This window comes from Lycorma delicatula, chromosome 10 (assembly GCF_047948215.1).
Source record: "Lycorma delicatula isolate Av1 chromosome 10, ASM4794821v1, whole genome shotgun sequence".
In the NCBI taxonomy this organism is placed as follows: domain Eukaryota; kingdom Metazoa; phylum Arthropoda; class Insecta; order Hemiptera; family Fulgoridae; genus Lycorma; species Lycorma delicatula.
The window spans coordinates 2,668,639-2,684,249 of NC_134464.1; the positions used below are offsets into that span (position 1 = coordinate 2,668,639).

Here is a 15,611-nt window from a genome sequence, read left to right on the forward strand (position 1 = left end):
CGACTTGTAGATAATAACCGTGTGTCGGTCGAGCGTGTTTATTTTTATATTACGTGGCGTTAATTAAAATTCTACAATAAACGAAGACCGTATACTGAACCGAACAGACTGTGGATTAAACTATTTTTTGGTCTGTTGGAAGTTTTACTCGGTAGGCCGATATTTAAAAATAGAATTACTGTGAAATCGATAAAATTTATTATTTATACTATCAAAAATTTGTTATTTAGTAAAATTTTAATTTGATTACTAAAAATTATCTGCAGCGTTTTCCTTTTTTTGAATATATTTTTGTGTGTGGTTGTAAACGTATATTTTGTTACGAATAGTAAGTAATTAAGGAACCACTTTTATATGTTTAAAAAAATATTAAAAAGTTGTATATTAATCGATTATTTTCTTCTTCTTTTAGGACTATCATTCTTCATTATCTCCTTGGGTAAGAGTATAAGTAAAAAATTCTGTAATCTTGTTTTTTTTTGTTTTTTTTATTTGTGTTTTTACAAATGTTTTTTTTTTTCTTGTGGTTTTTTCGTTTGTAGTATTACATTAAAAATATATATTCAAATTAAAAAGTGCATTCGTAGATTGTCGTAATACATGTTTTTCTATTTTGTTGATTTTTTTGTCGTATATATATATAATTATATTGCATTATACGTATATGAAGGCCTTCTACGGCACCATTATTTTATTCTTCTGATTGCCACTAGTTTATTTTTATTATTTTTAGAGTATATGTAATTTGCATGTCGATGTGTAATGCACGTTTGTAAATGTATCGTTAATGAATAGCGTTTAATTATTTAATTTATTTTTTCAGTTTTTTTTTCGTTGAACTTAACCAGCTTTTTTAATAATTATTTGATTGCGAAAACTTTAATTAATATCTGCATGCGTGATAATTTTGTATTTTATGAATAAATGTGCCTTTTTTGTATCAAACGGTCAATCGGCTGTTTTCTTCATTTTTTTATCCTTCTTCTATTTTTTATTTCAGTATGTTTGTTATCTCCTTCATGATTCTACGTCGATACTTGTTTTCTCTATTTTAATCGATTTTCCCGTAATATTTACCGATTATGTTTCTTTTCGTTATAGAATTTACTATTCTGAACGTTTGACTGTACAGAATACAATGCGTTATTACTTTCTAAAATAATATATTAAATTCAAAATAACGTAATAGTTTATATTTATCGACCGATCGCATTTTAAACGTTATTATTCTTCGTATCGATTTTCAAACGGGTTTATTATTCTACTGTTTTTTCATTATTTATTTCCTAGCGTTCTCGATACGCGTTTCCGGTCGTGTTTGTCTATAAGTCTTTATTTCGTTAAACATCTGTACCGCTACTTCTTTTCAGATGCGTTCGCTTCTTATCTGTTGTTTTGTTCCGCACACGACCGAGTACAGATAACTTATTTAGAAGGCCTGAGATCGTGAATCTTCTCTCGGGAATGCTAACCGCGTCTCTCTTCCGTTCACTTGTAAATTCTGATCGGTGTACTTCTCTCCTCGTAGTAAACCGAATCGTTTTTTGGGGTTCTGCCGATCGTATTAATTTGCGAATTTTTTATATCTACATCCTGATCCGCGTTGCGTGAAACGTTTCATCCCGGATATATATTTGCGCTTGCTTAAATAGCACCCGGTTTCCTCGGGCTGTTTTAGAACTAATCGGTCGTTTTCTTTAAGGTTATCGTTTTCAACTTTCACCTGACATTTTTTTATGAAGTTTTATTACTTTCTTTTACGACGATTTATCTTTCGTGCGGAGAAAAACGTGCAAGTTGAAGTGTATCGAGGTAGTGGCCGCTGACCCTTCCGCCGAGGGAATAGTATGTCGACGGTAAGTACGAAGTAGCTTCAGAACAGGATTGGAATTTAAGGCGTCGTAAATGCGGTAGGTCAAAAATTAGAAAAATTAAGAGTGCGTTGAAACGATTTCTGTAGTTACCTGGAATGTTAGAGGAAACATCAGTAAGGAAAACGGCAAGATTGTTGTAGAAAATAAACTAAAAAAACACACGCACAAAGAATATGAAAAATAATACTTTTCAATTCTTTTATAAATTTTGACTTGTTGCAGTCTACACCGAATCGAATTTTGATTTTTTTCCCTTTTTTTTCTTTTGAGTTACATGGACAATGATGTCTAAGATCATCAGCCCTCATTACATTCTATCAAAGAGCGAATAAAATTACAAATAGGATCGTCAGATGTAATATTGTATATGGCCGTTACATTTTTAATAAAACAAAATAAACGCAAACGTGAAATACACAGCGTATCACGTTCAGGGTGTAAAGGACCCTGACATTAGGTAAAACAGAAAGGTTAAAACGTAAACATTAAACGCACATTAAAAGAAAGTACACAAAAAAGTGTTGACAACACCGTGTAATTTTGAGATAAAATTGTGTTGAAGTGTAAAGGTCTTCGCGTAGGGAATTCATAATCAATTATAACGTCGTCAATATTACGAACGCGTATGTAATTCGGTGATTTTTAAGTCGGCAACTATTTTTCGTTTTTTGCCATTATCTAAATCGGTAACAGTTCCTCGTTGTTTAGACTTTCTTATATTTTACACGCTTCTTGCTTAACAATAAGCGATCGGTCGCATACACTGCACATCGGCCTTTCTTCTCCGATTAAAAAATATGAATTTGGTATTCACATGTGACCGATTCTAAGTCTGATCGACACCGCTTGTTCCCGGCGAGTCATTTTGCGCCGCTCTTCCATTTAAATGGAGTAATTTAATCGCATTTAGTTTAGCTTCGGTCTTCTCCATTCGTTATTCCGCGATTTTGATAGTCATTGTTAGACGGTTTTTAACTTCTGTCGTTCGAGTAGGAATCATTTCCGTATTCTGACAAATCGTTTTCGTTCTGGCAGCTTCCTGTGCGCTTTCCTTTCCCGAAATACCAGCATGCCCTAGAGTTCGTACAATACGCGTCGCTGTCTCGTTCGGTTTAATAAATGTAGAACGAACAGGACGTTTGAGATAAAGTCATCCTCAATGTTATCGTTCCGAATAGCAGTTAGTGCGCTTAAAGAATTGCAACGTGTAAGCGAAGAGATTATATGCGTAATCGGCGAACGGGTATACCCGTATACATAATGAGCGAAACGCTTGATGTACAGCGATGAGCTCTACCGTGTAAACAGTTGCCGTACCTGTCGGTTTCCACGAATGAGCTTCTCGATCTGTATATATATATATATATATATATATATAGAGAGAGAGAGAGAGCATCCAACAATACGTTCAGTTTTAGAATCGTCAGTAAACATTTTTTATATCCGTCATAGTTACTGATTATTGTCGAAAATTCCTGTCGGATGATCACTACTTTTTCCTTTTTATTTCCATAAGAGAGATCTAATCTTGCGCTAATATATTACAAAAGCCGTGAAGGTATTTCTGTCGTTAAAATTGCTAATGTATCCGTCAAAGCGATTTCGTGTTTTGTTACCGATACGTATACGTTTTACTTACGATACGTATTTCAGTTGAACCGAAAAGGTAGCGCGTTGTTCATATAAAGCAGCCAAAGGATTATTATTAGATGTTTTATAGTTTATACGGGTAGTAAAGTCTATGTTTTTTTTGCGTTTCATAATAGTAAGATCTCTCTTCTATAATCCAATGGCATTATACCGGCTTCAGACATTAAACTAGTCACCGGGCTTGCACGGAAAGTGCCTGTGGCATATCTGATTCCGATACCCACGAATAAAGAAAGTGTGACTTTCTAGCAGATGAGTACGCAATACAACACCCGTAATCGAGCTTCGATTGAACCGATGCTCGCAATACTGTCTGTTTTCTCAGCCCCGATTGATGTTTGATAAAGGTTTAAAAATATTTTGGGCTTTCTTGCATCTAACACTCAAATCCTGTACGTATATTCCCCAAGTTAGACCTAATCTAACAGTAGACCTAAAAAGCCTACATTTTCTTTGTACTGATTAGGATGGCCATCGATGGTCAAAACAGGACTACGATGAGGCGTTCTCTTCCTACAGAAATGTACACAGTACGTTTGGTGAAAATTTAAACCCGTTATTCTTTACAATTTTGTTAAGGGCGTTTATCGCTCGTTGCAATTTATACTTCATCGTTACTGTACTGCTTCTAGCGTATGCGATTGCCAGATCGTAGACGTAAAAGCTTTTTCTAATTTCTCCTGGAACGGTTAATATCAGTTTACTGATGGCGATGTTAAACAAGCTCAACAACGTGAGCTTGTGATATGCATTTTCCAATCTTTTTGCTGACGAGTATTTACTGTAAACCTGTACTTGAAAAGTACGTTCGTTTATGTAACTGCATGAACTAGATGTAACCGCATTCTATCTTACCGCCAAATGATACCGATAGATTGCCGCGAATGATTCATTCGTATAGTTAAAGTATTATTCCTTGACGCCAAGTCATATCAAAAGTCTTCTACAGATCAAAGAAGACTCCGAAACAGTGTTTCCTTGTATTGAAACTGTTGTATACAATATTTCATAAATTAATCATTTGATGAGTAGTTGAATGGTATTGTCGAAATCCTGCTTGATGCGAGGATAAAAGACCTCTCTTTCTAAGATCCCAACGAATCTATTAGAATTACAATTTAATTGTAATTTTTGAAGATTTTTCCAATAGCACACGTCAAGGAAATAGGACGGTAACTTCAGATTTTTATATTTTTATGCAAATGAAACAGCGTATGCTTTCTTCCATTGCCGCGGGTACATTCCATCCCGCCTGCCTGATTATATAATTCCAGCGATCTAAGTTTTGGAGCGGTGCTTATCTGTCTGATCATGAAGTAATGTATTTTGTCTCGACCAGGTACTTACTGTATTTCCGGTCTTCTACAACGCTTTCACATGTTCGTTTATTTTGAAAGATGCATATTAAGATAAATTCATTTTGATTTCAAGATTTAGGTAACCCGCAAGTTCTGTTTCTTAAAACAGAACATTCGTCATAATCAGCCGTGCTACTGACTCGTTCAAATTGATCGACTAAAAATTCAACAACTTCGTTTGGCGAATCGTGATCGGGCTGAAAGCAAGTTATGTGGAATAAAGTTTGTACGCCCCAAAAGGCCTTCACTTTCTTCCAAACGCAAAAAATTGCGATTTTCAGATTTCAACGGAAATATTCATTTCGACCATTCGTGACTAGTTTCTGCGTACGTATCTCGCCTAACTTGAAAACGATTAGCCATAGGATGTTGAAATTTTGTATTTAGGACTGTTGTAACATCTAATTGTGCACCTCCCCTTGTGATTGCAATCGACCGGGCCAAAAATGCGTATACAGTCAGACCTTTAAATAGAGCGGGGTTTTAATTTTGAAACATTTGGAGTTTAGACTTTTTCTTAACCGCAGTAAGTCCTCGTTGAGAGTTTTTCAACGATATATAATTAGCGGTACTTATTTTCATCGGTTCCATACTTATAGCCAAATAAAATTTTAATTAATGAAATATTTGGATCTTACAAGGAGAAGGCACATCGATTCGAATACTTCATATACATTTTTTTTCTTTAATTTAAAAGTTGATTTATTAATAATTATGAACTTCTGATTGTAAAAAAAATTTAATAAGCAATAACTCAATAATAACAATACAAAAAGTAAATATGAAAAAAAATCAGAATTTATTAGTGAAATAAACTTTTATGTACTTTTCATTTAATTCAACAATTTTTACAATCGGAGGTTAATAATTATTATTAATTCAATATATTTAAATTAAAAAAAAAGCAAGTTAAAAAATATATACGTATGTGAAATCGGATTCGAACAGATGTGTGCACGGTTACAGATCCGACACCTTCTCAATTACACCACATATCTACTTGAGCGACGTGAAACGAAATTAATATATAAACTAATAAATGAAGTGCTGCTAAAAAATGTGTATATGTAATTTAATAGGCGTACAAGGAATTCATGCGGTGTCCACATCAGATTTTTTTCTAATTAGAATGCTGTGCGTTTAAATAAAACTTGTTAACAGCTGTTCTCAAAAAATCCTGTGAACAAACCCGACCGTAGATCTGTTTTAACCGTTAATGTGGCGTTTTTCGTACGGTGAAAAGTTCCTTTCCGTATTTCTATTCGCAAGCTTCAAGCTTATCCGGTGAATTAATCATAAAAAAATTAGTTCGAGAGATTTTTATAAAATTAATAAGGGAGTTAAGCACGACGAATAACCTACTGTTTCTTTTAGTACACGACGTCAGAAAAGAAAGATGTCGAATACATAACATATTAAATGTACATCGTTACAATTCTCTAATTCCTCCGTTCCAATTTTGTCTTCGTTAATTCCTGATCGATTCTTTTTTTTTATGAAGTTCCGTTACACAATCGGTCGCGTTACAGAAAGTAGTGTTAGAAAACGATCTGAGTAGATGCGACGTCTATAATTTGTTAATTATTGTCAAAAGGGTGCCGAGTGATTTTCCACTCGCAACGTATCAGTTTTTTACGATGGAGGTAAAGCGCTTAAGTATAAGAAGCGCTAAACAGAGTTTTTTCCTGAAGTAACGGTACAGCCGGTTCTTGCGACGAACAGAATGAAGCTATCGCTTGTTAGAGCCGAAGATTTCTCGCGTTTAAAAATGTTTATTTACTTATTAATTTGTTTCATCGCGTTTTATATTTTTTGACTTTATCGAGGACGATGATAAATCCTCTCGTGTTTTTTGTCCCTTAAAAAGAAATTTTGCATTTCAGCATTTCACGTGCAAGTGTTGAGCGTTATGTTCGATTCAGAAGACGATGAGATTCCACTTGTTTGCAGTTTTCTGAACGTCTTGTGTTCTCCTACAACTTTTACGATTATGACATCTAACATACATGCGTATAAATGTATTTCAAAGTTATATAATTATCAGTTATAGCTATATTTCAAATAAAAATACAGAAAAAATAAAGTGTTATTTTTACTTAAATTGCATGAACCAATATATACACACACAACCCCCCCCCCATCTACACACACAAACAGACACACCGCATATATATATGTTAGTATTTCATTACATATTTAATAATACTTAAGTTATATCGTGGAATTTGAATGTACTGTGCATATTTATCTGACCTTTCAACTAGGACAAGGTTGCGTGCATTAATAACCAGTGTGTATTTAATTTCTAGTACGTAGTTTTGTTTGCGTGTGTGTTAAGTTACTTGTAAACGTGACTTGTGTAAATGTATTTTATACTCTGTTTTTAATTTATTATTGCGGTTATTATTTTATTCAAATGGTAATTTTCTTCTTGTTAAGTTTTTAATGTTGGGTTTTTTTTTTAAGCGACATCGACTACGATCGTTAGCCGATAATAAATGCAAATAATTTCAGAGGAGCAAGACTCGTTTTAACTTCGGTGATCTACAGCGATTAATTTATTAAAATTTAACGCAGCTTCAGCCATCGGCCGCCGAGATCATCTCTCATTACACCTTCCTTTCGCTTTTTATTTTATATCGTAATTTACAGTCACATTTACAATTTATATATTATTTTTTATGGATTTTAGTATTATTACTCGTAAACAGTTAAGGGGTACGTTTTAGATGAAATAAGCATTGTTTTTAACTTTTTCTACCGTTACAGGTTACAATATTGAAACTGGATTCGCCGATTTATTTATTCATTTTTAGATGTTACATATGTTGTAATAGTACGGCTTGAATATTTCTTTCTTTATTCAAAAAGTGCGTTTCTTTGTTAGAACGATTTGAAAAATAAAATTTATATCTGCTTATACGAGTACATCGGTCTATCCGGTATTTATACAGTTATACCGAAAGGGCTATTCGTATAGTCGTTAGATCTTTGTTGAAACATTCATCATCGACATCTCGGTGAGATTTAAAAGTAGAAAGAATTTTCCGGTTTAACAATACGTGTAACCTCATTACAATCCTGCGTAGGATTGTATAAGCTAGCGCCGTTTTAGTTAATGTGGAAAATAAATTACACTCTGAAACCGTATTCTTTTGTGCCAGTTAATAAAACATATATTTGCGCACGATCGTAAGAAAAATAAACTTATTTGTATACTCGGTAGAAGACGCTACCTTGACGCAACAATAATACTATTCAGGCTTCCGTAACAAAATTTTGCTAGTTCTCTAACGAAAAAGCTTGCGAATTTACCGGAAAATTTAATTAAATACGGTGAATGCCGCTTATAAAGTAGCTCTTTGATCGTTTGCAAACTAGGAAATTAATATTTTAGTCGTTAGGATTCAATTCTTGTTACGGCATCAGAATTTTAGTACGGGTTTAGACAGCGGCATTCATACTTCATATTCTTTATAAGTTAAAATACATACAGTTTATGTTTTTTTTTCTGTTAATTCATCGCAAGAAAAAAAACGGTCAATAAATATTATTCTGCTTTGATGAATGTTTCTGGACGGTTGGTCCGCTTCATAGCTTCTTCTCTTCGTAATACTTTCGAGTATCCCGATCGTTTTTTATTTCTTCTTCCTTCTATCATTCTCTGTATGCTGCCGCACCGAAAGCGATTTCTCTGCAGGATGTCCCCCAAACAAGATATCTGTTTCTTCTTTATCGCCTCCGTCAAATTCTGACCCTCTTCTTTTACCAGTATTTTCTCATTGCTTTTCTATTTCGATGTCTTGATTCTTCTCCGCGACCGTAGTTCAAAACTATTCGAGTTTCTTTTTGATCGCTAAACGATAACATCCTTCGGCGGAAGCGTTTCACAGATCTCTTCCTCGGTTAGATCGTTATCCTTCGCTATTACGAGTACTAACGCTTACGATATTCAAAATCCCTTTCGGTATAGATATTCTACGTCTTACCTTCTGCACGGTTTCCGTTCGCTAGATTTCCCGATCTATGTTCTATCTTGTTCTGCAATCCTTCGTCGATATATTAATGTAGTCTTTTTTCTTATCGAGCCTTTTCGCTTTCATTTTACCGCTGCTTATCTTCAAAAACTAAATTCTTACTTCATTTTCAGTATTTAGCGTCGTGTGAACAGCGGTTCCTCCTCTTGTTCTTCATCGCTTAGTCATCTGCGTACTCGATCGGCTTTATTCTTTCCTCTTCCGCTACAGTTGTAAAAATAAACGGGATTTATATTCTTTTAATTTAAAAAAAAAATATGTAGCTCTCACTGAATTCCAAGAATTCCGATTTATATACTCAAAATGCCCGGTATTAGGTAGAGACACGTACTGGTCTACGCGAGGAGAGCGATTTATTAGCGGTTTATGTGTGCGATCGTATTTATGTACCGTTTTGCATCAGGGTTTATTGCGTCGCACAAAAATATTAAAATTAAAAATTTCAATTTATAAATAATTTTTTTTCGGATATTATGTGTCGTATTGATTTTAAAAAATTATCGAAGAGAATTTTAACGATTTATTTCTGTTTTTAAATTATCATTAACCGTTAATCTCACGATAACTTAAAAAAAAAAAAACATAAATTTTTATAGAGGATGTTCAGTTACTATTTTATATCATCTCTCAATGTAATACAGGCAAAACGATACGTAAATTATATCGCACTTGACTTCGATTAACCTTAAAGAAGTAAACGGTTTCTTTTGGCGGGTCCAGATCCTTGATTTTAATTTATCTCCATTTCCTTCATTTTTTTTTTGTACTCCGACCGGTGCCGCTTAGAATCGAACGGTAACCCCGGTGAAGGTTAGTTAAATACCGGTGAAAGTTTTACTGCGACTTGGTGAAATTAAGAAAATATCCGACTGTTAACCGGTAATCAAATCTTAAGGACGGTCAGTATTTTTTAACGTTCACCGAAACGAATAACCCCTCCCAACCGCTACCGGACGGTCAGTTTATTAGAATATATCGACAGATTTTTATATAGTGTTAAATTTTTTAGTAATCGTTAAAATTATTCAAAGATTTACAAAATACAATCGTTTCTTCGTCTCCTGCTTTCATTATTCTGTCGTCGGTTTTCAATTTATGAAGGTTTTTTGTTGCGATTCCTGAAAACTTTTCAGCGGTTACAAAATAAATTGTCGTTTACAGAAAATGCGTTTCGCTCTTTTATTTGCTTAGATCAAATATTTGGGAATAAAATAATAATTTTTTTCCTTTTTACATAATCCAAAATTTAATTTTCAAAAATTATTTTCTTTTAAGTTAAATCGGGCTGCTGTAACTTTTAACGGTGGTACTATCGATTAAAATTTTATCTTTGTCTGTGGTTTTTTTTTGTTCTTATTAAAAAATACTTTCAGTTTATTTTACTTCTTCAAAACGGTATTTTTAATACGAAAAATTAATAAATAAAACGTAGTTTAATTGTAAAACTTTAGAGAGTTGTTTACTGCTGTCGCCGTAATAAAATAAGTTATAACCTCTGCTAGATAATGGAACTAGTATTTTGGGTGCTTATGATAGATTATTTAAATATATTTTTAAATGTAAATTACGAATTTTGGGCGATTGAAACTAATTATCTAAATAGCCGTGTTAAAATTTCATTCTTGTTCGTTATAATTTTTTTGTACGTTTTTGCTTTTTATTAAGAACGGAAGGTTTAAATTTTTCAGTATTATTTCTAAAATTATCAATGTTCTCTTGATCAGAAAATTTATGTTTGTTTCTCTGATACGATCGGTATCATGTACTCATGAAAGTTATGACCTTCAAAAAGGTCATAACTTTCTTTCCTACGTAGAATTTCTGCAGTTTTACTGTCTGTTTTGCTTTATTATAAATAGTATAATTAAAGTTATCGCCGCTAATAAATATTGTTTTATTTTTGCGATCGATTCCAAATAAAGTTTGCTTCATAGAAATTTATATTATTGAAGTAGATAGCTTTTTTTTTAGTTTGTTACATTTAATTTAATTCCGATTCCTTTTCTTTGTACGACAAATATCGGTCGCATTATATAAAAAATCCCACTTCCCGTTTCTTTATATTCGTGAAAAAAATATGTCGTAAAATAATAATCGTTTAGGACCAATCACTGCAAAAAAAAATAAATTATTTTAACATAATTTCTTGATTATTCCGCCTCGGGCAAATAACTGTTTAACGGTGCGATAAAATTCTCCATTTCATTTTAAGTTCTTGGAATACAAAAATGTAACGCATTTATCACTCAAAAAAGTTAAATAATTTCCAGATCTTTCAACACAATATTTCCCAAATCGTTAGGCGTAGAAACCTTTAATTTCGTACAAGTTCCGATTACGTTCACGGCGCTTTATAAAAAATGTAAAAAAAAGTTGTAATTCCAAAGGGTAAGCTCTGCAGTTAATCTCGTTTCGCTGGTAGGAAGACGAATGGCATACAAGGAGGCTGCTTCTTCTCGGCTATTATTTTTAATACGTAAAATTTATATTTATCTCTAATAAACGGCATTTGTATGTGTGTCTGTCTGTGCGTTCCCCTTTGTTTAGCACCGGAATGTACCGATCGCTAGCGGAAAATCCGATTCGTTAGTACTCGTTTCTTTGTGGACCCGTGTATACTTTTTATATTATTGTATATCTGTCGGTATATATATGTATATATATCTCGAAGTTTTGGGAAAATTTAATACTTTTTAACCGGATCCGAATGTTTGGACGAAAATCACAAATATCTCGAAATCGGTTGGTCCTACCTCTCTGAAAAATCTTTTCGATCCCCCTGGATGATAAACTCTCCTCCGCTCCCAGCGATACCCGTCAGATGAAAATATTTTCGAGCGCCCCCGGGGCGCCGTTCGGAAATTGGGAAGGGGGTGCGATGGGGTGCCACCGTAATATCTCGGCAACCGCTATTCCGATTTTTACGATTCAAACGGTGTAAATTTAGTAGATCGAGCGCTAACTGTTTAACTCATCGGGTACACTCTTGATCGACCGGATCTTGGTTATCCGAAATTAAATCGTTCAGCCCAGTGGTTTCCAAACTTTTACGAGTTGCGACCCCCTTTTTCAATTAAAATTTTTCCACGGCGCCCTACCCTAAATAAAAGTACGACTACTCGTAAGTAAGAGATAAAAATAAATAAAACTCGTGTATCTTCATTATTTTTTTACTTTATTAACGTTAAATTAATAATTATAAACGTCTTGGTTCAATTAATTATGAAGCTTTTACAATATTTTTCGGCGTTCCTGTGAAGAGGCCGCGGCGCACAGTTTGGGAATCGCTTGTTTAGCCCTATGTTTACGTTGCACTCGCCCACCGTTAAACGTACCGATCCCGTCTTTCGCTCAAACCTGTCCGCTAGCGCAGCTGTAAAGTATAAACTTAGAATACTGAAAAGTAGAAAACAAAATTTTTAAACACTACTTTTAAATTGAACGCACTAAAAAGAAGAAAATAAAAATATACGTAAAAAAATGTTTAAAACACCGCTATTAATTTAAACGCATTAAAACGTAAAAAATAATTTTAGGACGATATCTCAGACCGGATTAGACAAGCTGTAATGGTGACATGAAAGAATGTGTGAAAATTACAGCTTCAAATTGCAATTAGGATGTTTTTGCCGTTTTTTTCATACGCTTGATGGATTGTCTAAAGAGTGGAGTACCGCCGGCACCCCACTCTTGTGTCAAACCCGTAAGCTTGTCAAATCCATTCTGAGATACCATTCTAAAATTATTTGTTTAATTTAATAATGTTATTTTAAACGTTTTTTTACATATTTTTTATTTATTTATGCGATTGTTTTTCATCATAAAATAATGAACTATAACCAAAAAGTAGGCGCCGGAATGTACCGATCGCTAGCGGAGAATCCCGATTCGTTAATATCAATTTCTAGAGTTAAATTTATAATTTAACTTTCGTTATCGGTTTTCGTGGCATTTCTCCCGCCACCACCCTATTCGGTCTAAATTTCGCCCTAAAGCAGAAGACAACTGAGCCTCGAACAGTTTAGCGACCGGTATCCTAACATAGCTCCTAGAGCTTACCTAACAGCGTGAGCGGACTAAGCGTGGTGCCATACACCATCGGCTTACGTATCCCAACCGCTCACTTGTCATATATTTGCTAAAACGGGTTGGCGCACCCCGACAAGTACTAAAAATATATGTGACATCCATAATAAAATTTATTTCGTCTAGGCAGCAATTCGCTGCTACGCCTAGGTCGTTGAATGCCAGCAAGTACCTGTCCATCGTTTTATTGCGTAGCGTATTTATTTGATATATATAAGAGGTAATCAATTTTGGACACCTAATAATCCTATTCCGAGATGCCGCCCGTCAGGGCAACCCGCTCGGATAGCCTACCTGCGGAGGCGTGCAGTAAGCACGTCCTTGCGTAGCTAGTTTTGTAATAAAACATAGTAGAGTAAAGCATGGATATAATAGGTGATCAGCACCTTTTATATATATATATATATATATATATATATATATATATACACTCACACTTAAACGTATATACAGAGTGATTCCTAATTGCACGGAAGCTTTAGGAAGATGATTCTACGGCCAAAAATAAGAAAGAAGTTCATATAAACGTAGCTCAGAAAACGGTTCGTTAGCGAATTTCGGTTCGCTAAATATTTTTAATTTTCTCAGAATTAAATTCTGTACAAAGTTAACTAGTAGTATTCTTATGTTTATCGGTAAATTAACAAAGCTATTTTATTCCAAACCTAAAAACATTGTATTTTCCGAGAAAAACTTTTCTTGTTTTACCCCGTCGTTCTTAAAATCTAACCGAGTTAGAGATCCGGGACTATTTTTATTCGATTTCTTAGATCAAATACCTGAAGGAATCACCAAATTTACTTCTCGATTTATACCCAGAGAATTTTAGTACGGTGTAATTTCATAGAGAGAGCAGAAAGCAAGCCTAACTGTTTTGCGTGCTGAAAATCGCTAACGAACCATTTTCTGGCGTACGTTTATATGAACTTGTTTCTTATTTTTGGCTATTGAATCATCTCCCGAGAGAATGCCATGCAGTTTGGAATCGGCTGTACATATACGTATGTTTCATTTTATTACTTACTGTTATCAATTATTTTTTATATATGGATGTTGTGACCCGTTTTGGACAAAAAATGATACACTTTGAAATTAATGAACATAAGTAAGCAGAAGCCGGTTAACCTTTGAATCCTGCTTAATATTCTACATTAGTTCTTTCAACGCCGATAAATTTTCCTATTGGTTTTGATTGACCCTGAAATGTTGTATTTTGCACAATATTACTAGTCTAGTTTCATTTGATTCGAACGAATAGTTCGTTATCAAATTCAATATGTACGTGCGCGGACTCGTTTTGTTCCGGATTTTGATTTCGGATTCGATTAAGCGTCGGTGAAGGATTGCAAAAATACACGACTGGGCGCGATCGGCCGTCGGGTTCGCCTCAAAACGGTCGCTAAAATTTTAATTTGTAATAACATAGGTCAACAAAATTAAGGAATTGTTAAGTTTGTAATCTGATAACTGATTTTTATGTTACTTTGTGCGCCGATTTCAAAATATAGCCGCCGTTTTTTTTCTACTACGTAAGAATTTTTCACAATACTAAAAAAAAGAAAATGGAAAACCTTTACTTATAAAAACGTAATAGAACTTGAAGAAAGAATTTTTGCACATTTCCTTACCTCTACGGAGACTTGTACTAGCACCAAGATTTTCGGAGAAGTAATCGATAAGAGAAAGCGGAAAATGTACCTTCAAGTTCATCGAACAACGCAAGTCTTGGAATTTCATTAACGTGTTTTCATATACAGTTAAATTTGGGTCCTTATTGTTCCCGAGAAATTTGTTTACGACTTCTTCGTAATGTATTGTATTCGTAGTGTATTCTTCGTAGTGTATTCGTTGCCGTTATGAAGAATAACAGCTTCGAGGCTTCTTTTGGGCAAATTAATGAACAGCTTCCATTCATTTACGTCGTACTCTATTTTCAACTGCTCCGATACACCAGGGACATTGTTACAATAAATTAATCTTCAATCTTCAGAAAAGTACGGAGCAAAGACTTTTTCTCTGTTTCTGTACCACGAGAAAGAAGTGTCAGGGGCCAGTAAGTTTTTTTTCTATTTAATCTAGATCCTAAAAATCGTGCTAAATTTTTAGGAAGACTTAAATCTCTGAACAAGTCGTTCAGTTCGTTCTGTGAAAAAGGTTGTTCGGAACTACCGGAAGTAAAATCAACATCATCATTACCGTCGTAATCATCCTGCGACTCTGTTTCGGAGTTGTTCAGTATATCTTCTATTTTTGCTGCAACTGAAGGTACCCTTCAGCTTAATAGCTTACACGGTATTGCCGAATAATAATTTGGATACGCGATTTTATTTCTTATCTTTTAGATCGAACAATTGTACATTAAAAAAACAAAATTAGCAATCGTTACTGTTGAGTTCTCTTCGGATCATTGCTACTAGAAACCGAAAAAACGTTTTCTTACCTTTTGTCCGTTTGCGTAACTCTTCCGCATAAGTAGAACAAACTGTACGAGGGGCCCGCGTGTTATCTTCATTACCAAGTTTTATCCCAAAATGGATTTAGTACACTTTTTTAACAAAGTCTGTTTATTTATTTCCTTTTTCTTCACCACAAATTTTCCGTAAATG

General features: G+C 34.1%; 1 protein-coding gene across 3 annotated transcripts in view; it reads left to right on the forward strand.

The window, feature by feature from the left end:
• Papss (3'-phosphoadenosine 5'-phosphosulfate synthase) overlaps nt 1-15,611 on the forward strand; it is a 117,686-nt gene that overhangs the window by 63,167 nt on the left and 38,908 nt on the right. The window contains exon 2 of one of the 3 annotated variants that reach the window (XM_075377909.1): nt 413-439. The exons of the other annotated variants lie outside the window; for them this stretch is intronic. Coding sequence (XP_075234024.1) covers nt 413-439 — 27 coding nt within the window. The remainder of the gene's footprint in view (nt 1-412; nt 440-15,611) is intronic. 3 annotated transcript variants of the gene reach the window in all.